General features: G+C 45.7%; 1 protein-coding gene across 2 annotated transcripts in view; it reads left to right on the top strand.

Annotated features, from left to right (window-relative positions):
* SYNJ2 (synaptojanin 2) overlaps positions 1 to 23,101 on the top strand; it is a 583,647-nt gene that overhangs the window by 465,868 nt on the left and 94,678 nt on the right. For both annotated transcript variants that reach the window (XM_085612162.1, XM_085612163.1), the window contains 4 exons: positions 7,583 to 7,700; positions 15,226 to 15,444; positions 17,368 to 17,446; positions 17,914 to 18,082. In XM_085612162.1, coding sequence (XP_085468288.1) covers positions 7,583 to 7,700; positions 15,226 to 15,444; positions 17,368 to 17,446; positions 17,914 to 18,082 — 585 coding nt within the window. The remainder of the gene's footprint in view (positions 1 to 7,582; positions 7,701 to 15,225; positions 15,445 to 17,367; positions 17,447 to 17,913; positions 18,083 to 23,101) is intronic.

The raw sequence follows: 23,101 nt of genomic DNA, 5'->3' as shown, positions 1-23,101 counted from the left end.
TATCTGGGAAGCACTCATGTAAAGGCGCGTGACACTTTACCTTCCAGGATCCCGGCTACACCGGTTCTAGCCTAGGAGGTAGCTCCTCGCTATATGCTTTCGTGCAGTTCGGACTTCTCCACAGCGATCTATTTTCCTAGCCCCTGCTCCTCGCGGACAGGAGTGTCTGTCTGCTGTCTGCTTCCCTCGGAATAATCAGACCGTGCAGCAGCACACCGAGCCAAGCTGCTTTTCCCGTTCACCAGCCTCTTGCGTTTGTCTTTACTTTTAGGGTGGCCGGCATGGGACGTGGATGTTACGTTATAGCATTTCCTTCAACCATTCCTCCGCGGGCATCTGAATAAAGAATCGCTCTTAAGCAACCAACGATCGGCTGAATAAACACTTGCAGTGTATTATTGTCCGACACCTAACAATGGAAATATTGTGGCAGCGATGGCCATTTATAAGGTGGCAGGCCGAATAGAAATTTTTTTGTTTACCAACTCAATACCTTGTTCCATACCCACGACGTAACCTATAATGAAGAGAAACGCATCACTGCAGGAGGATGGTGAGCACTAAATGGCTCTGCGTGCAGCTGCTCTGGTCGGATGTTCCGAGGTAGGCGGGCTTCAGCCATTCCTGTCAGTTGAGTGGCAGGTGCTGGGAAATGCGCTGTGTTACAAGAGGAGGGCTGAACCTCGGGGAGCCTATGGCGAGGGAGAAGTCCTCCCAATACCGGAAGAGTCCGAACTCGGCTGTAAAACGCCTCTTGGGACAGAGTCGGTGCACGCTGAGGATTCTGGCAAGTACAGTGTCATGCGCCGTTACGTGAGAGCCTCTCGGACCCACGCAGCTCCTCGGGGAGCCTACACCTGCAGAATAAACATATCTCTAGAGCGGAATATGAGGATGGGCAGAGCATCACATTTGTTGTGTAACATTGCTTTGAGGAAGCGTCTGGATAAAGTGGTTAAAAGTCAATAGCATTAGATGCAAGGGTGAGAGCTGTGCACTTTTTGGCTCAGTGTTATATTACGTCCGCTGCATCTACTGTTGTTGCAGGGCATGGGGCCCGGAATTTATTACAATATTAAATTAAATTAATGCTACAAGACACTGCTGCCAGGGTCGGGCTACTAATAAGCAGAAGGGAATTTTGCGGACGCAGAGTTTTCTGCATAATTATGTATTTTCAGTGTATGTAAAACAAGCATTTACAATGCAATTGTCTCGGCATTGGTAAAGTTAGAGCTATTATTTATTTATTTTTATTTTTTTAAACATTTAAAGAAACGGCATTGTCATGAGCAATGCCAATAGCTCTAACTTTAACAATGCCGAGACCGTTGCATTGTAAATGCTTGTTTGCTTTGAGAATCTGGTCACCCTACCACCACGCCACTCCATACAATCACCACCTAGAATCGTATGTAAAGACTTGAAGGCAGTTTCAACATTCTGGTACAAGATCTGGCCCCTCCATCATGTTTTTTTGATATGTTATAGCCTCCAGCCTCCTACAGTGTCTCAGTGTACAGCTCATTTTGGGCCTCGTCCTGAAGAGATGATGACCCAGACTCGGGCTGACAAAACTGCCTGAGCCACAGAAATGGACACTGACTTCCAAAGTTAGACCACATCATAATGTAGTCAATGACAAGGACAGTTTTTGCTTTAGAGGCTCCCGATTTTACACCTTCATTTAATCTACCTGCAGCCCCAACATGGAAGAAAATTAAGGGAAAAAAACTCAATGTAGTGGGCCAAATGTTTTGCTTAACTGGAGAAGAGATGTTTGGTCTACAAATTTCAGCTCTTAATATATAATACATGACTGATTTGGTCAAATTTCTCTATGAGCACTGTGAAACAGAAGAGCAGTTTTTAATTCAGGAGGCTTGTAGGATGCAAACTCTTCTGCCCTCTGTGGCTACAGGGTTGATCTGGCCTATAGGGCAACCAGGCACTGCCTGGAGGGCCGATCTGACCGGTCACTGTGTAGGGGCCGGTTTTTTGGCTATTTGTGATTTTGTTCTATGGTCTAGTCGGCCTGTTTTCAATTTAAAACAAACTCTGCCTGCAGCAAGCTCCAATCGTTGCAGTCTTCCATACCTTGCAAAACACTTATACAATGTGTTTTTACAAGTTCCAAGCTGTTCCATTTTGCAAACGTGCCACTTTTTTAAAAGTTTTTTAATCCTCTAACGGGGGCCAGTGTTATTGTGTGCCCAGGCCTTTTTCCTGTCCCAGTCTAGCCTTGTGTGGCTATGTCAGACTTTGCTGACGGAGAAACAGCGCGTGATGTAATAGTGAGGGAAATTGCCTTATTGTGCCTGTCTGCACTGAGAAATGTATGGTAGCAAAGAATTTCTGTTTTGTCATTCAAGCAAATCATTCAACAATGGTTCTTTCGGGGTTATTTTTTGTAAATTCCTTTTGACCAGTGGCGGCTCATCCGCTATGGCACGGGAGAGTTGCCCTCCCCTGCCAGCAGCTGCAAAACTCGAAAAATATAACGATAATAACACAAGTTTATTATCGTTTTATCTTTAAAACGAGTCTTGGGGGCGGGGCCAGACGATGACCGGCTGGAGTGGGAATGTTTCAGTACTGTCATCAGTGCGCATGTCGGTTTGGCCGGCTGTCACAGGACGGCCAAACCGACATGCCTTCATTTCGCATGTTTCCAACCCAAACTGTACTGCTGTGTTGGAGACATGCAGGCACAGGCTCCCAGTCTCTCTGGGAGCTGAAAACAAGGGCGCTTAGGCCTTTCCTGACGCTGCTTTCATGCATGAGAGCGCATCAGGATTGGCCGCAGAGGAGTCTGGAAGTCTGTGCAGTGCAGCAGAAGAGCACCAAGCCGGTGATGCGGCAAGCGCAAGGTAAGTGGTTTTCTTTTTCTCACCTTCGTCTGTTGTCCCTGCTCACCTCATATCCCTGCCCTGATGCATGCCGCCACTGCTTTCGCTAGGGGGCCACATACATATGTTTAGGACATATACCACACAACAGTAATAATACAGGTACATATTAAAAAGACGAAACGTATATTATGCTTAGAAATGTTTTCTGAGAGTGCTACATTAAATCGGGGGTGGTGCAGTGCTCAAGTGATACTAGTGCCAAGTGCTGTTGTCAGTGAAGTGCCATAAATGTAAAAAAAAAAAAAAAAAAAGATAAAATAAACATTGCATGATCCTTCCAATGTTTTCAGAGATATTCCTGCTGGATTGGTGCGCACCACTATTGGGTTTTTCCTCATGAACATAATGTAGGCGTTAGAACCACTGGAATAGTCCCACCAACTCATATCTTGCCTACCTACATATATATATATTTTTACTTTCATTTTCATTCTATTGTGATTTTCCTTTGGGAACATTTAAGAGAATGTTTCTTAAGGCTTGATTGGTTTGTGATTCGTGGTTACTGCATAATAGTCCATATACCAAATTGCAATAAACATATTTCATATCAGTGGACTCAGGAAATGAAAGACTTAGTGGCTTGGCAGCATGAAAAAAGAAATCTAACTTTTCTCGATGATGAAAGGAGACAAAGCAAAAATGTTGTTAATGTTTAGTTTAGTGATTGAAATAGATGGTGGTAAAAAGACCTCTCAGACCCAGTTTAAAATTTATGAAGAAAAGATAAATGCCAATAGGAAACATCTTCTCAAAGTCCTTCTGCGTGGACAAAAAAGTCAAACAAACTTACAAATAGGCTTAACCCGAGCATTTTTGTATCGTATGCAAGAATGGCACCAGCATTAACTGTGTCGGAAGGAAGTACGAAGCATATGCTAACCAGACATGGGGTGTTCGGCTTCCTTCATCCGCAGCATGTGTGAATAGCCCCACCTGCTGGACTTTACGGGAAAAGGCACTAAACTGCACAAGCTTAGAATAAAGCTATACTTGAAGCCAGAGTCAAGGTCGAGTTTTTTCCGGTGTTTTAAAGTTCAGTCGGCACAATGTCATTGGTGAAAAGAATAGGTTTAATTCAAGGCATGGGTAAACTTCAGATTGGCACGTGTCAAAGTCTCCCCTTTATTCTGAAACTTTAGTGGTTATCTCCTTAATGTTTAAACAGGCCTAGGCCTTCTCAATCCAATATGGGGCGCCCACATTTCCCCTTCGTGCCCTATAAAATCTTGGTTAATTCCTTTAAGAAGTAGAAACTATTGAACGTGTCTCCTATGAAGGGGAAAGAACGCTTGTGTCTGCTATATAAGGTGTTCTGCAAATAACTGTTCAGTCTCTTGTAAATGTAATTTCGATTCATTCTATGGCAAACATTTTTAGAAAATAATTTCTGGACGCATGGGATGAAAGGAAAAATAAAAAAAGAATATCTGTAGATTTCCCCACGCACGATTCCTCAAGGGAGTACATACGATGGAATATTAATTCCATTGTTTATGGATAAGGAATTATGTGGAATATAGGGATCTCTCTTATTACTTATTAGTGTCTGTCGATCTGCCAACTCCGTGGGGTTCTAGTAATAAACATAAAATATGTACTAAATCTGAAGCCCATGGCCCCTATACACCACTAGTGAGCGCTATTTATCCTTTCCTTGGATAACCTAGCAAAGGTGACTTTTTATTGGGGGGGGGGGGGGAGACTGCCGCCCTTTTAAAACCGAAAAGCATTGAGGAATGGTTTTGCTCTAACACCTGCCAATTTTTGGTCTGGCCTAGACATCGCATGCGCTGTCTCTTCTAGACAGTTTGCTTTTGACCAGTGGGCTTGGAGACCGCCCTTTGCTTACCATTGGTTGGCTTCATTGTCACTCTCATTTGCTTGCTCGTTATTGGTCACTTGTGGGTATGCTTCTGTTGTCAAGTGACCTTTTAGGATGTTCACCCCCCCACACTTTTTGCTACTAGATGCTGTGGTAATTGATCTAAAAGTGTGCTGGGCCCTGTGGTAGCATTTTAACAGTAATTCTACCGCCAGTGACCGATCCTTCGTAGGAAACATGGGCTGGACACAAGACATCGCCAGATGTCTAGCTCCATTATGAAACGATCGATTCCCTTCATGTTTGGTGCCAAACGCAGTGCTTTTTAATCCTTGACACGATGGTCATGTTGAGGATTAATCAGCATGTACCTAGGTGGCACTTAAGACAGTGCACACCCAGTTAAACCAGTGTTCTCGTGCCTTGGTGGGCATTTTCGAGGGTCTGCTGTCAAGACAGAGATCTAACCTCACGCTGGGTTGTGTGTGCCATTCTCAGAGGTCAGAAACAAAGGCCTGTGTGCACAGGAGGTAACACGTCCGCCCACACAGGACGGCTAGTAAATGGAACCATCACAGCGGTGAGCCTCAAAGGCTTCATCGCCACTGCTGGACAAAGGAACTTGTCCCCCACTTGAAGACAAAGCCCTTCCCTGACCCAGGCACTGTTTTTGCGGGCAGGTGGGAAAATTCGAAATTCAGGAGGGGCACACTTCCCTAAGGCTGACTACACTTCTAAGGTGCTGCAGCTGAAACATACAGGCGAGGATGGTTTTGGCCATCTTGAATTTAGTCTTAAACGTAGGTTTGGACGTGTTTAGAGATGTATACTCACTGGATGTGGTCACTAAAGGAGCGAATTAGCCACAGGACTAGATGCCCATTGTCTACTAATCCTCACACCCACTAACACCCCCTAAATTGAGGATTTAAGGGGCACCATGGCCACCAGAACAATAGATTCGACATGATACCAAGCATAATAGTCGAAGGGGTGTCGTTTTGCTGTCTAATGTGACTTCATTACTATTTACATACAAGCCTGTTTTCGCATTTTACGGTATGTCCAGCCTTGCATTGCAGGTTTTAACAACTTTTAGCATTGGCTCAATCACTGATCATGTATCTTGTACCTTTCTTTTTCTGTCTCTTTGCATGTAAACTTAATAACAACTATTTGACATTGTTAAAAGTGCTATTTAAGTCCCCTGGAGTTTCAACCCTTACTGCTTCTGCGTTATCTAGAGCATGTATTTTGACCCAGGTATCCGTACACTGACACATCATTGGGTCCGGTAAATTACTGCTCATGCCTTGCAACCTTAGCATTTGCCACGGAGCGCTCTTTCTACTATGTCAAAATCAGACTTAAAGTCCACAAGCATTTAGAATAAGTGGTTGTCACAAAATAAGTGGTTGCCACTTTTTTGTGTATTTCTACTCTAATCAAGAAGGAGGTGTAGAGTAACTATCTGTTGTAGACATTGATGGCTTGAATCCCATTTGGTTGGGCGGGAGGACCACTTCGCTAATAATCCTGACTCAGTTCTGGGAAGGATCACCTTTCCAAAATGTATATACCAGACTTGAGCAAAGTTAACAGGCGCAAATTTGCCCTCTGCCATTCTTGTGAATAGGACACATTACTCCTTCTTCATGTTTTAGGCAATACAGGGGACCTGAATGTTGCTAAGAGTAATGCCACCAGAATATCACCGTCCAGTTCTCTAGAATAAAGTTCACTGGGCACCCCATGTTGGCCATCAGCCTTCCCCTTTCAGAAGCTTTAGAACTGCAATAACTTAACTCTTCCTGATGGCAATCCTAGCTACATCAGTAATATGTACTGTGTCCGGATATTTAATCTCTGACATACAGACCTGACAAAAATGTTATGCAATTGCCTATCTTTATCTTACATGGATAGTCCTCTTTGCCAAACCCTTTGCCATGTAGCTGCCAAATCTTTTGTTGCTTTCAGCGATTACAAGTGTATCTCCTCCTTCCTCAGCCTCAGTATTTTCTATGTCTTATTAAAAAAAAAATTTCATATGCAACTTTTGAATTTTTAGTGCACACAATTTTCGCACTGGGTCCACTAAGACGACATGCTTGGGCAATACTTTTCGGTAACCTTTTTACGTTTTTGTTCCATTGAGCTGGTTTGTGTTTTGCTCTTTGCAATGCCAGTGAATTTTTCAGTCCCACATTTTCTTGTATGTACTTTGCTATTTGTAATCCTTGAGGTTATGTTGGGGTTCATTATGTTTTGCCTTGCATTCGTACTCCCTATATTCAGTTCATAAGCGTTTTCATGTTAGAAAATAGTGAGTGTTATGAAACATGGGTTGATATATGTTGGTCAGCCTGTTACGCATCTGGTGAACGGTGCCTGGTCTCTCTAGAGTATTCTTTGAATTACATTTTATTTTGTTCGGTAAACGTATTCTTGAGATAAGACATTTTTTAGAGTTAGATTACACATTTTATTTTGTAAACAACTTGTGTTAGGAAAAATTATTGTCAAAGGTCTTCTGCAATTATTACAGCCTAAACCCACTTCACACTAAAGTACAAGTGTGTTATGACAAGTCCTCTGCTGATGTATCCACTCCCAAACTTAAATTTCCAGGCTTGTCCGTATATAAACAAATGTTTGCTTTGATTTAACACGGGTTTAAAAATCTTTTAGATACAACAAATGTTATATTTTTAAGAGATCTATAATAGCATAAAAACACAAACACCAGTAGACACTTAAAAATAATCATTTATATGCACAAGGTACATGTGTGATCTTTTTTATGTTGCTGATTGCAGTACCACTCTTTTGAAATGTATTTCAGCTGGAGACCTCAATCTTATTGACAATGATTTTGATTTTCCAACAAAAACAAAACACACTTGGTCGCCAGGCGCCCTGATGTATTATGGCAGAGCCGAGCTCCCATCTTCTGATCACAGGTAAGTCTAAACGTTGTTCTTTGCTAACCTGTTTTTAGGCCTTAAGGGATTTCAACAAGGTTTGTATGGGTCTTACAAAACGTCAGGTATTTAAGAATGACTTGTCAACCATGTTTTGTTTTTCATTAAAACCGGTTTCGCAAGTGCAAAACTGTCATAGTTGTATTTTTCTAGTAAGTCATTTAAGACCAGATGAAATGATCTCTAGAGACTCTATTTTTTGTAAATAGTCTTATTGTGTCATTAGTTGAGTATCAAATTTGAAGACTACAATAAAACAAAAGCGTTGTCTAATTATAGAAGTTCCTGTTTGTGCAATATCACATGTTTTTTTATTATGCATTTGGACTACCTGCATGTGGATTGCAGGAAATTCACAAGAACTTCATTAAATGAGAACACAATTAGTGGCACTCTTGTTTTCTCAAAGTGTTTATTAAATTCTTTTTATTGCCCCAATTTTTTTACTGCTTTAAATGCATCAAACCTGTCTCAGTGACATGTACCATGACCGTTTCGGTCCCCATCTTTCACGGAATGCCATGTCACTGGGATTCACTTTGGACACCACCCTCATGGTACAGGTTGCTTAAACAACTAACACTGCCTGGTACAAGCTATCTCTTCCAAAGAAAGTGAAATTGTTTCCTCCAGAAAGTGACTTGCTGTTCAAGACATCATACTATCGCATCTGGATCGTGGTAAAGTCCTTTTCCATGGCCTCACAGACTCCACATTAGTCCCTTTAAAGGAAATCCATCTTACTGCAGCATATCTCTTCCAGGGCCTGATGAAATATGATCACATCACCCCTGTTCTGGTGGAATTCAATTGACTCTGCCTGCTGGTCCACAATATCTTCAAAACCAACTGCATCATTTACAAAGCCATCACGATTAACACCCCACTTACCTTGCAGACATCCTCATCATCTCTGGTGGTTCTCGGCACACCTGCAGCCAGAACACCATCAGACTGGAGACTAAAAAGTGTAAAAATTAAAAACGAAGCTGTAGGTCTTTTACATCTTTACAGTCATCTATTCAAGAGGACCGCCCCAAAGGTTCTTCGGTTCAGGAAAGAGTTGAAGATTCACCTCTTTAAAAGCAGAATACATCACGGTGCAGTAATAATACACTTCTGCTGCCTGAATCCAGCTGCCTCTCCTATCACTCATTGACTGTATGCTTGCTGTTGACCCTGTACAGGACTCCAGTGCCTTTAGGCTAGGTTTACACTACATAAATACAACAGGGTGGGATTGACTGGTCCTCAATTTGCTCCTGCACACCCTATCCTTTTGTCTCTCCATGCACTGTTTGTTACTGAATAGTACTCTTCCATTTTTCACAAATGCAGTTATTACGTCCCTTTCAATAAAATGTCCTCCTCTCATTCATCTTTAGCAAAGTATGTTTATTTATGTTCCACAATTCAGTTAGCCAAATGTGCTGCCATGTACTCCTTTAGTTGTTTGTGCTCTCTTCTTGGTAAAATCATTCTATGTGTAAGGAAATTCCGCTTTGTGTGTGGTCACCCCTAAGTTTTTGACTGATGCTGCTGACTTTTTCAACTCTGAGTGGACTGAGGCCTGCAAACTAAGACTTCAGTGCCCTGACCCTAAAGTGTATGTTGAATTGGCTGTATCCAATTGGAAATGGCTAACTTACCTGTAAGTCCTTCATACATGGTACCCAGGGCATGTAAGCTAGAGGGGTACCTTGGGGAATTGCAGCACTGGTTTTGCCACCCTGGAGGTCCCCCAAGTAAAACAAGTCTCCCAGTCGCCACTGCAGACTGGTAGAGCAGTCGTGTACTGATGGCCCGACTTTGTCATTGAAAGCAGTGAAAAAGCCTCCTTTTCCCCAGTGCAGCTGTGTAAGTCACACCTTTGACAGGCCTACCTCGTCCTAAGGCAGGGTGCAACATATGACACTGGCAAGACATGTAGTTTACATGTCCTGACAGTAAATAAAAATGCAAGACGGCCATGTTTACTGTGGAGAGGGTTGGTCTCCGAATTGGCATGTGCAGGGTTACACACTGCCCCCCTCAGCCATTCTAACTCATGAAAAGTGTGGCCAAAGAGGGCATTCCAAGGTATCAAACAACTTGTTACATTAAGCACAACTTGAATCTAAAATCGAAATTAATGTAACTTGTTGCTGTGTGCAGCTTTTGCAAAGCTGCTACTTTGTTGCCTTTAAAACTCCTGTGCCTTCCCGGGCACACATGCAGCCTGTTCCACGAGACAGCTTTCTCCCCTCCTGGGGCAACATGCCAATGATTCTCAGGAAGGGGAGCAATTAGGGATTGCGGGCGAGGGAGGTGTTACCCCCCCCCCCCCCCCTCTTGAAGGAAGCCACATGAGTTTTAGCCCAAAAAGCAGGCTTCAAAGGGAAGCAGTCTTTATAGGGTAAATGTGTAACACTGGGTGGAGGGCTGCCCGATTGTTTAGCCAGAGAGGCTGTCACGGGGAGCAGGGAAGGGAAACGAGTTGCAAAACTGAAATTCGCAGGGGCACATAACCCTGAGGCAGCCACACCCCAGGGGTGGGCTAGTGAGGTCCACAGGACGAGAGAGGGGTCTCACCATCTTGGGAGTGGGTAGAATTGTGCATCCTGGTATGGCCAAGTGCCACACTTCACAGGCAGTGGTGACTAGGTAGGAAGGAACTGGGTACCCCATGGGCTACAAACCGCATAATACCCCAGGGATATTCTCCAGCTATATAGTGGGCACCCCTGGAACCCAGACCTCAAATGTCAACTGACCTGGAAAGAGGACCGAAGGATTGCTCTGCTGCACAGAGGGACCAGCACCTGGACAGCCGAAGGCTGCACCTGGTGGCTAGAGAAGAAAGGGACTGTGCCTGTGTGTGCTGCACAAGGAGTAGTTATCTCCAGAGCCCAACAAAGCCTAGAGACTCTAAGAGCCAGCTGACGGGCCTCCTGTTCACACTGGAGTGCTGTCGGAGAGCTGCTGGGACTCTCAGAGGATGAGCTATTGACTCAGGAAGGATTGCCCTGTACCTCAACACCGGGCAACTTGTGACTGGATTTCCGCCAGCATGGAGAGGGCTTCATGGGATGTCGACCCTGTGACCAGGACCACCTCACCAAGCTCAGGGATAGAGCAAGTAAGACCCCAGTCGACCACATTTCATCCGCAGCATCCTTGGAGCATCTTCAGGATCCTTCATCTCTTGCATCAGAAGCAAACAATATGAATCCATTGCAACAACGATAAAGTGTCTTGAACAGCTTGAAGAGTGCTGCTTCTGTGGAGGTAACTATTTCTGAGGACCCTGCTGGTCCCCCCGACTAGCTCCCTGCCAGAGTTGGTCGCCCCAAGTAACTCTACTCTACTGCATTAACACTTGCCCATGTGTTCCTTGAAAAAGTTTCTAAGTTTAAAATTCTTTGAATGCTTATTCATGGTTTAGTGAAATGCTTTGATTTAATTATGTCTTGTAAATTATATATCTCAAGAAGTGGATCTTGTTAGTTTTGGTGTCTAAACTCTTATAAAAACCCTGTCTGTTTTTTTGAATTGGTGTCGGATTACTTGAGTGTCATGGTGATTTGCTCTTCAATTGTTTAGGTGCTGTTTAAATGCTTTACACTTGTTCCTTTGTGTAAGCCTTGCTGCTCAGAGCCACAGCTACCCAGGGTTGAGTTGAAGGTTTAACAAATAAAACCTGAGGGTTCTACAGGGGTTGGTAAGTGCATTACACAGTGTGGTTGCACAACCACATCATTTAATGCACCCCATTTTGTCACATTATCTATCTCACCCCTTTTATTCGATTTCGAAATCTAAACAAATTCCTCAAGAAACAATCATTCCGCATGGTCACCACTCAGGAGGTCTTGCAGCTTCTCAATGGGGACGACTACAAGGTATCCCTGGACCTTCAAGACGCCTATTTCCATATACCCATACAAAAGAAGCACAAAAAATGTCCCAGGTTTGCTGTAGCCGGCAGGCATTATCAATTCCGAGTGTTACCCTTTGGGCACAAGCCAACCCCTCGCATTTTTACAGTGCCTAGCACCAGTCGCAGCATATCTCAGACAACATCATCACCAAGTTTTCCCGTATCTCGGCGACTGGCTCATCAAAGCTCTTTCCTTCAACACCACGAAGAAGTCTTCCAAAGCCTGTCTGCTGCCTTTCCATCTAATTGGGTCTGACATTAAATCCAGAGAAATCAGTCCTACAGCCTTCTCGATGACTTACATTCCTGGGAGCTATCCTAGATAAGGTTCTGAAAAGAGCCTATGCAGCAGCGGAAAGACAAAAAAAATTCTGACGTTAGCAAGCAGCATACAAAGAAGAAAGTCTCTTTTGGTGCGCCTATACAAATCCCTGCTCGGCATGATGTCCTCTTGTATTCTTCTGATACCCCACTGCCGTCTACACCTGTCTCTTCAGGAAGCTTTAACCACTCAATAGGTTCAGATAAACGGAACCTTCAATGACATAATTCAAGTGACCCCACAAATGGTTACCTCGCTATCTTGGTGGGCTCGTCCTCACCATCTGTCTCAGGGGTTACCCTTCTACAAGCCTCTCCTCTGGTGATAGCAACATATGCTTCTCTGGAAGGTTGGTTGGCCTTCCTTCAGGCACTTCAGATCTGTGGCAAGTGTCCACCTTCTCAGCGGAATCTACACATAAAACTCTTGAAACTAAGAGCAGTCTCTCTAGCCCTTCAGGCTTTCCTGCCCAAGATAGAAAACTCTCTAGTGCTTGTCAGAATGGACAATACTACTATCTAAACAAACAAGGAGGAACTCCATCTCTCTCCCTCTCCCAAGAATCTCAACGAATTTGGAACTGGGCAATTCAACACAGACTTTTGTTGAGAGCGGAGTACATTCTAGGGAAGGAAAATACACTAGCGGATTCACTAAGCAGATTACAGAAACCTGCCACAAGTGGGAGTTGAACCAAGATGCTCTCAACAGAATCGTCTCTCAGTGGGGCGAACCAACTATAGACAGGTTTGCCACAAACGGCAACACCAAATGCCAACGCTTCGCAAGCTGACATCCCCAGCAGGGATCTCTGGGGAATTCTTTTTCAATAGCATGGTCCGGCATATTTGCCTACGCTTTCCCACCAATTCCTCTCTTTCCCAAGGTTCTAAAAAAGATGAAAGCAGAACCTTTCAAACTAATTCTAATAGCTTCAGCGTGGCCTCGCCAACATTGGTTCACCGAACTCCATCTCTTGTCCTTAAAGACGCGGATTCCTCTGAAGTGGTTTCCCTCTCTTCTCACGATGAACCAGGGACAAGATCAGCACCTGGATCCAGGCTCTCTGAGATTATCAGCTGGGCTCCTGAGTTCCAGGAATTTCGAAATGTAAACATTCCACAAGATTGCAGGAAGATTCCGTCTCGTGCTCGAGCCGACAGTACCAACAAAACTTATTCTTTAAAATGGAAAAGATTCTGCGTCTGGTGTGGGTCTGCTAAGGTACATCCTCTCAAATCATCTCCGGAAGACGTCTTGCCATATCTCCTCCATCTAGCGAATTCAGGTCCGGCTCATTCTTTGATCAAAGTTCACTTGGCTGCAATCTCCAGTTTTCGAAGATCTTCTAAAGGTTCTTCCTTGTGGTCAAACAGAATAATAAAACAGTTTCTTAAAGGTCTATTCAGGACCTTTCTTCCTGCAAGATCTCCGCCTCCAACATGGTAACTCAACATGGTACTTGCTCAACTTATGAAGCACCCGTTTGAGCCAATACATAGACCTGACTTAAAATTCCTTTAGTGGAAAACTGCTCTTCTCCTAGCTCTTGTGTCTGCAAGAAGCATTGGTGAACTTCAAGCTTTCACAATACAAGAACCCTTTATTCAATTTAAGCATGATAGAGTGATCCTTCATACCAACCCGAAATTTATACCCAACGTCCCATCGGACTTTCATCTTAATGAGCCGATTGTCTTAAAATCTTTTTTTCCAACTCCTCAAGCAGCAGATAAACGAGCTTTGCATTCTTTGGACTTGAAGCGTTGCCTTAAATTTTATGTAGACAAAACTAAACCTTCCATAGGACTAATCAGCTTTTTGTAGCTTACAGCTTACCTAGGAAAGGTTTTCCCTTAACGAAACAGAGCACATCGAGATGGATATCTAGTGCTATTCTCTTCTGGTACCAGCAAGCTGGTCAACCTCTACAATCAAAAGTTTGTGCCCATTCCACTAGGGCAGTGTCTACATCTCTGGCGTGGTTTGCTGGCGTGCCCCTCTCAGATATTTGTAGAGCAGCAACCTGGAAGACGCCGCATACATTCACTAAGCATTACTGCGTGGATTCCGAATTGATGAAAGATGCTGCGGTGGGACAGGCAATGCCAAGACATCTGTTTCAATAAAGATGAGCCTTCCTTCCCTTACCACCAACCTTTCTAATGTACATTCCTCGTTATGCCAATATTGGAACTTATCCAATTGCTATTTCATATTTATATGCATATTTACATTTATTTGTATCTATGCTTTTATATTTCATTCTCAAGAAATAGTTGTTGACTATTCGTATATGTATGGTTTGTGTATATTGATGAAATGTGCTCATTACTGCTTTTTACTCTGATTCAAGCATGTGAATTCATGAAAGATACCCTAATACAGGATAAGAAATGAGTTATTTACCTGTAAGTGCAGTTATCCAGTATTGGTATCTTTCATAGATTCACATGCAACCCGCCCGCCTCCCTTGGAAGAGCTCACTTAATACTCTCAATTGAACCTCTGGATACGCACGGTGCTTATGAAAATCTGAGGGACTGGAGCTCCTTCCAGGAAGGTTCTAGAGGGTGGTGTCAGCTGATTGTTTGTTCTCTTAAGTTTGGTCCTTTTTTAAATAAGGACTTCGATATGTTACTAACTATAAGGCCTTAAGCCTGTTACCGTCTATGCCTAATGTGGCATTACCCTTATAAATGTACCGGGGACTCCCATCTCGACGACGGGGAATGAGTCAAGCATGTGAATCTATGAAAGATACCAATACTGGATAACTGCAGTTACAGGTACGTAACTCATTTCTTCGGCCTCACTTCTGTTCCTAACACCACTGTTACACAAGGGCAAGCAATGACTGCAAAATCTACTGTTGGGTCACTGCCCAAAGAGGTAGCAAAATCTTTGTGACTCTGGCACAAAATATGTATTAATACCAGGAGTGTAGATGAGTTCACCGTGACCTATCATCATGTTGTAGGACTGCATTTCTGTTGGTAATGTTTTGATGGAGAGTTTAAGTTCTCATGTAGTGACAATTTGACTAAATCCATCGTCATAAGTTACTTAACTAAGGAGTTTGAAAGGGGTGACATCACAATTTTTCCGCGTGAATTCTGTGTAGGTCTATTCACACCTTTATTCAAGATAACAAAGGAGCGGTTATGTTTAGAATTCAATGCTTGGCTCTAAATTATAGTTGCTGCAAATTGTTTATTTAAAATTGGTATCTGATTCGAGAATAATTTCATTTTCAAATTCAGACCTGTTTTAGCTTTTGTGGAGGTGGAAATCCAAGAAGTTGATGTCACTGCCCAGGAGAGAGTTCTTCAGGCGATTTCCTCCACACAGGGGCCTCTAGATGCCACCGTAGTGGTGCAGCTACTTTCCCCAACAGCTGAAGAGAAGAATGAATTTCCAGAAGATCTAAGCTCCGAGTTGATAGATGCTTTTCAGAATTATGGAGTCATTATTCTGGTCAGGTAAAGGGGCGCTCTGAAGTGTGTAAACAATGAAGACATGCATACTCAAGTTGCTATTCAAGATGCAGCACTCTGAAATAAATCAAAGATGGCAAAATGTGCTAATAAATTAATGATCAACTTAATACTCTTTTGTAACTTAATCTATGTTAATCGGAGATCACAGTATTATGTATATGCACCTCTTACGAGCACAGTGCTTTGAGTAAAACACAATCATGTTTGATGGTATTTATACGTTTACAGTAATGATATTGCATATCACTTCCACTGCAAGGTTAGTTCCGTTCTTAATTGTTAAAAAGAATATAGAAATTGGGGTGAATGCCCAAAGGTTAGCCTGCTGCCAACACTGCAGAATATCAGTTTGCCGTAAATCAAAGCTTCCTTGTCTTTATTTTTTCTTCCACCACTCTACACTCGCTTCATCTCACTAATTTAGTTTCTTTTTCATTCCTACTTTTGCCTTTTTTCATTACTTCTAATCCTTCGCATTTGCCTTCATTCTCCCTGTTCAGCATTATTCCCTTTTTAGGTCTCGCCTAGCGACGCAGCGTATGCGCTGCTCGTCTTGGCGTGACCTATAGTCGTCGGTTTTGCTAGCGAAGGGAGCAGGAGATGGCACGGCCCGGACAGGCGATGTGCACGCACATCCCCTGTCCACGCTCGCGGCGTTTGAGCAGAATGCGCACCATGCGCGTTCACTCTCACGGCGACAACTTGTTATCAGGAGAAATGGCATGTAGGAAACTTTGAGAAATAAATTAAACTTTCTCTGAACAGACCATAACAATAGGCTTCCGTTTCAACACGTTTCCGTGTAACGAGACGTCGCACCTTGGTTCCTTTAATGTTTGCACGAATGTGCCTACCTGTGCTCGCGGAGCCAGCATCTTGTGCCAGTTAATCAACCTCGCTGAAAGAAGTTCAGCTGCTACACCTGGGTAAGCTACGATATTCTGATGCAGCAGCTACCGCCGCAACAGTCATTCTTATGTAGGAGTGTCTGGCGCGTTTCAGCGTGCGAGTTACAGCAACTTTTTTCCAGGCGCACAGCCATCATTTTTTTTCTTTAAAATAAAACCCTTGACATTTTGCCGAATCGCATTAAGCTGCTGCCCGTTACTAAAAGCTTTTTGTTATTCGTTCTGGAAACTTTATTGGTCGTTTTTAATTTGGATTAACGACTGGCACTGGGATTTTTTAAAGCATATTTTGGGAAATGGAACTAGGAGGCACAAAACGCTTCTGTGTGGCATAGAGGAACTTTTGGCAGAGGGAAATCGGAATGCAAGTGCTAATGAATCTCTGGCATAGCTGTGCAAACTTGTGCTGAATGGGACCCATTTTTTTCTAAACTTCTACATTCTTAGCTACATAATGAAGTACTTTTAGGTCTGGCTTGAAAGCTTTGCAGTCCCCAGATCTCAGGTGATCAACTATAAGAGCTTTAAGAAGCACCACTGAGAAAAGGGCATTGGTGCTGCCCACATACTGAAAACCATGAGCACTGCATTTGATTGGACAGAAGTTGTCTGCTTACACTAAGAAGCATTCGCAATGCAATAGGTCTCGCATTTACGCGACTTTGAGCTATTGGCATTGTAAATGACAATGCCTTTTATTTATGTTTTAAAAACCAAAACATAAATAAAAGGCATTGTAATTTACAATGCCAATAGCTCAAAGTGCCGCAAATGCGAGACCTGTTGCATTGCAAATGCTTTTTTTACTGGGTCAAATTCTAATGAAGAAAACTAAGTCCTGGCACCCAAATGAGCGTAGGAGCACACAACCTGTAACCTCCCACACAAGTGAACCTTTTTTACAGTTAGTCTTTTCAGCTAATTATTGAAATCAGATTTGAGATCATTTCCTTCTGACACTTTTCATGAACATTTGTCTTGTGTTTTCCCCACTAAGGTTCAGTGGTGGTCAAATGCTGGTAACATTCGCCGACAGCAGGACAGCACTTAATATTCTCGATTTGGATGGCATGAAGGTACTATTTAATTTTGTTCACATTATTACCTTAATCAGTAATGGAGTATTACCATTGGATAGACAAGACCTCTCTTTCTTAACCTTTCTTGTCTTGTTGAGGGAGAAAATAAGAGTTACATTTTTAAATTTGTGGATGTGTCAAGAACAAATGATTATAATACGTTGGCCTATGTCTGTTGCAAAGAAAATAAGGATGGACATCTGGGGAGGTGTGTGTTTGTGTAAAATGATCTGATAAAATGCCTCAAGTATACAAGTTAAATATGATTATTAAAGCACATTTTATTTTACTTGTAAAAATACACCTAGTTAAACCAAATATGCTAATTTTATATGAAAAATGATGACAATTTGTAGACTGAAGACATTCACTTGCCTCTTTGCATTCAAGTATTTGATTGAACGTATCACAGCTTGCACTTTAAATTTGAGAGACTGGTATATTTATGTGTTTCTACTCTAAAGGTGAAAGGCAAAGCTGTGAAGATACGGCCTAAAACCAAAGATTGGCTCAAAGGTTTTCAAGAGGAAATTGCTCGGAATAGGGACAGCATTGCCCCAATGTCACCCACTGCAAACTCATGTTTATTGGAGGAGAACTTTGACTTTTCAAATCTGGATTATGAATCAGAAGGTTAGTGGAATGGAGACAACTAAAACCTCCAGTTGTGAACATGCTTTGTAGATGCATACGTTGGAGCGAGAGCTTAGATCCTTAGTTTTTAGCAACTGCACTTTGTACTTAGCGTTCGATCAGATAGGGAAAGAACAAACTGGCATAGCTGTAATGTTATTTTCCTTACACCTATGTTTTTTATCTGCTACTATAGTTACATATATTCATATGGAAGGATATTGATTTTTGTATGTCTTTTTGTGTTTTATACCACACGGTTTCCTTGAGGGCAACCAACATGTTAAAAGTACAGAGTCCTTTCAGATGAGGGAAGGTGCACCTATTCAGTTGTCCTCAGTCACTAACCCTGTTGTCATAGACTTTAAGCAGAAGAACAAACCTGAAGAGTACAGTTTTCAGAAGGTTCCTGAACCAGAGCTGGTTAGGCTCTGATTTAGAAGACCCTCTGCTCCGAGGGCTTATTCTCATAAGTAAATATTGAACTCTTGGGGTGAGAACACTGATCCCTATTGGGGAACCTGTGAACTAATTAACACTTGCTGGATTTGGTCCTGGAGGTAGCTCACCTAATTCAGCGAACATCTGAAAGAAACACATAGTGATAGATTCCTTACCTTAGAATTACCCCCAGGCGTCAGGCTGGATCCGGGAAGTTTTCCTCAGCAGTACCCCTGCGCGTCGGTAGGTGGCGTCGTGCGGCTCCACGTTCGGCGTCAGGATCGCCGGGATGACGTCGAGGGCAGTACTTAGACGCCTCCCACGTGCACTGACGTCAGTTCTTTCTTTTTCCACGCCAGCAAGCGAAGATCCGGGAAGAGCTAGTACCCCCAGTCCTTTTTTGGCAGTTTTTTAAGGCTTTTTGTCTCCTTTTTTCTTGAGTCGATCAACTCCTGGTGTCGTAGGGATGCCCGGATTTAAGAACTGTGGGGACTGTCACCGCATGATGTCGGTGATGGACCTGCACCGCGTGTGTCTTTACTGCCTGGGGCGTGACCACGACTCCAAGTCGTGCCCCGACTGCCGGGCCATGGCGCTGAAAACTTTGCGGGAGTGGTCCTGAAAGTTGCTGGAAGTCCGGCAGTCGGCTCCGCGCCATTCAAGGTCCCGGTCCCGTGGGAGGTCGAGGGACCGGTCGCGGAGTCGTCACAATCATTCTTCTGGGTCGAAGTCCTTGCAATCGGGGTCAGGTAAGTCGAAGCATTCCAAGAAGAAGTCGAAGAAGCGTTGTCGCTCTTCGAATTCCCGTCGCGCGATGAGGCTGATGGTGCCGTTGGTGCCACCCCCGCGGCTCCAGCGGAGCCTAGGACGTCTCCACCGGCCTACCCGCCCTTCCCGGGTCCAGCGGCGACGCCTGCCCAGGTGCAAGAGTTTCTTGCTGCCGTGGCCTGACTCTTTGGGCTGTCTGGCCCTGCCGGCGTGCCTCTGGGCCCTGCGGGCCTGACTGGGGGTTCTGTTGTTCCATTGCCGCGGGCTCTGGCCCCAGCATCGCCGATAGCGCCGCAGGCCCCCTTGGGATCCGGGATCGGACCCCGGGCAACGCCAGTTGACCTTGTTACACCTCCACTGACGTCGACCGCTCCTTGGGACAACTTCAGCCCTGGACCGGACACGGCGCCGGATCGACGTTGCTCGACGCCGCTTCCGACGCCGATGGGATTTGTTCCTTATGTCTGTCCTCTGTATTTTCAGCCTGTTCCACAGACTTCAGAGGAAGGGGAGGGCTGGGAGGGGTCTGAGGAACCTCTCGCACAGGACTGTGCTTATGATCCGGACTTTGCAGAGGATTTGGGGGAAGCCAGTGGTCCTGACACATCGCCTGACCTTGGCATGCTGTCTCTTCCTACCGTGGCTATGGAGGAGGGAGCTAGTTACGCAGTGGTGTTGCGTTGAGCGGCCGAGGCCCTCCACCTCAAACTCCTACAGTGGCCGTCAGGACTAACCTCCTGACAGAAGTGCTCCAGCCGGCGGCAACCTCTTCGGAACCCTTGCTGCCCTTTAACGATGCACTTTCTGACATTCTTTTGGGCACCTGGTCCAGGCCCAACACAGGGGCTCCTGTAGATAGGAACGTGGCCCGACGCCATCGCCCGGCTACAGGTGATCCCCTCTTCCTCTCCCTACACCCCACTCCTGAGAGCTTGGTTGTCCAGGCCTCTGCGTCCCAAAGCGCGTTCACTTCTGCACCTCCGGATAGGGAATCCAAGAAGCTGAAACAGCATGGCAAGAAAGTGTTGCCTCTTGGGCCGTTATTCCCACAGCTACCTAGCTGTCTGGAGGATGTCCAGACAGTACTCGCCCAGGCTGTTGCTGCTGGGAGAGATGCAGCTAAGTTCACCATTCGTTGTGGGCTTGACACTGCCGACTCACTGGGCAGGGCGATTTCCACGACGGTGGCGCTTAGGCGCCATGCCTGGCTGAGAACAACTGGCTTTTCGGGGGATGTCCAGAATACCCTGATGGCCATGCCCTTTGATGGCATTCGCCTTTTTTGGCAATAAGGCAGATAGTGCGCTGGAGCGCTTTAAGGACTCACTCACGGGCTACGGCCAAGTCCTTGGTGCCTGTTGGCCACTCGGCCTCCTCCGCCTTCTGCCTTTCTCTCCTTTCGTGGCCGCGGAAGGAGTGCCCCACCACGTTCGCAGTACCACAGGCCGGTGCAGCAACTTCCTCAGTGCGGCTGCAGACGTGGGAACCAGCCGGCAGGTCAGTCCACCTCCAACCCTGCGGCATCCACTGCAAAGCCTTCCTAGTCCGTCCTTTCAGGTCCATCAAACGCCAGTGGGCGGACGGATTCGCCATCACCTTCCCCACTGGCGCACCATCACTTCTGACCAGTGGGTGCTGCAAATTGTCCGAAAAAGCTACTCCCTCCCCTTCGAGACTACCCCTCCAGCCATACCACCTCAGTATCACCGCATGTCAGGGTATCACTTGATGCTTCTCCAGCAGGAAGTTGCGGCCCTCTTGGCCAAGGGGGCCATCGAGCGCGTTCCGACGCCCGAAGTAGGTCATGGTTGTTATTCCCACTACTTCGTGGTTCCAAAGAAGGACAAGGGCCTGCGTCCTATCTTAGACCTTCAGAACGTCAATCATTTTCTCCGGAAGGAAAAGTTCAAGATGCTCACATTGGCTGAGGTCTTGTCTGCCCTAGACCCGCAAGACTGGATGGTAGTGTTAGACTTGCAGGACGCCTACTTTCATATTCCCGTCCTGCCGGCCCACCGACGTTACCTGCGGTTCACGGTTGGCCACGAGCACTTTCAGTTCACCGTGCTCCCTTTTGGCCTTACCAGCACCCCTCGGGGGATCACAAAAGTGATGGCGGTGGTCGCAGTTCATCTGCGCAGATCAGGGGCTTCAGTCTTTTCCTATCTCGACGACTGGCTGTTGAAGGCGGGCTCGTCCCAGGCAGTCGTCTCCCACGGCCGACCTCCTGCATTTGCTGGGGTTCTCCATCAACGTGCCGAAGTCGCACCTGGTACCCTCTCAGCAGCTCCTTTTCATCGGAGCGGTTCTGGACACGGCGCAGTTTCGGGTGTATCCTCCCAAACAGCGAGTCTGGGACATTCGGGCTATGATTCCGATCTTTCAGCCCTTGTCCTCGGTTTCGGTCAGGATGACCCTGAGGCTGCTGGGCCTCATGGCCTCCTGCATCCTGCTGATCGACCATGCAAGATGGCATATGCGGGCCCTGCAGTGGGACCTGAAGTTCCAGTGGGTGCAGCATCAGTGGGACCTGTCCGGACACGTTCAGATCTCGGAGGGCACTGCACAGCAGTTGCAGTGGTTGCTCATGAACGGGCATTGGGTCAGCGGCAGTTCCCTCTCCCTCCCCCGACCGGAGCACACAGTGGTGATGGATGCGTCCCTCCTGGGATGGGGTGGCCACATGGGAGAGGCAGAGATCAGAGGCCTCTGGTCTCCGGCGGAGTCTAAGCTCCATATCAACCTTCTGGAGATCTGTCTTGCACTGAAGGCATTCCTTCCCTCTGTCAAGGGGAGCGTAGTGCAGGTGTTCACGGACAACACCACCGCCATGTGGTATTGCAACAAGCAGGGCGGGGTGGGGTCCTGGACTCTGTCAGTAGGCTCTGCGCCTCTGGACATGGCTGGAACATCAGGGCATTTCCCTGGTGGTTCAACACCTGGCAGGTTCACTGAATGCCAGGGCGGACAAGCTCAGCCGCAGGTGCATGATGGATCCTGAATGGCGTCTTCACTCTGAGGTGGCGCAACGTCTCTTTCAACAGTGGGGAGAGCCTTGGTTAGATCTATTCACCACCGAAGAGAACGCGCAATGTCAGCAGTTCTGCGCATTGGAATTTCCAAGGCGGCACTCGCTCGGAGACGCTTTTCATCGTGAGTGGAGTTTCAGTCTATTGTACGCCTTTCCGTCTATACCACTTGCCGAGAGTGCCGAAGAAGATCAGATGCGACCGGGCCCAAGTCATTCTTGTGGCGCCGGACTGGGCTGGAAGAGTTTGGTATCCCGAGCTACTCAGTATGAGCGTGGATCCCCCGATTAGTCTGCCTCTTCGGGAGGCTGTTCTGTCGCAGCAACAGGGGACGGTCCTGCACCCGAACCTGTCCAGTCTCCACCTCCTTGCGTGGAGATTGAGCGGCGGCAGTTGATTCCCTTTGAATTGCCTTCTGAAGTCTGTGATGTCATTCTGGCAGCCAGGCGTGCCTCCACTAAAGTGGTATACGCCTGCAGGTGGAACAAATTTGTGGCATGGTACACAGCAAAGGCTGTGAATCCCCTTTCTGCCCCTCTTTCCAAGGTCCTTTTGTTCCTTCTTTCTTTGGCCCGGCAGGGCTCTGCTCTGGGCACTATTAAAGGCTATCTTTCTGCCGTTTCGGCCTTTCTCAGACTACCTGATCAGCCCTCTCTTTTCAAGTCCCCTGTTGTAAATAGAATTCTCAAAGGCATTACACACCTTTTCCCTCCTATTTCGTTTGTGATGCCACAGTGGGACTTGAATCAAGTTCTAACTTGACTGATGTGCGCTCCTTTCG

Source organism: Triturus cristatus, chromosome 6 (genome assembly GCF_964204655.1).
Source record: "Triturus cristatus chromosome 6, aTriCri1.1, whole genome shotgun sequence".
NCBI lineage: Eukaryota > Metazoa > Chordata > Amphibia > Caudata > Salamandridae > Triturus > Triturus cristatus.
This window is presented reverse-complemented; position numbering and strand designations above follow the sequence as displayed.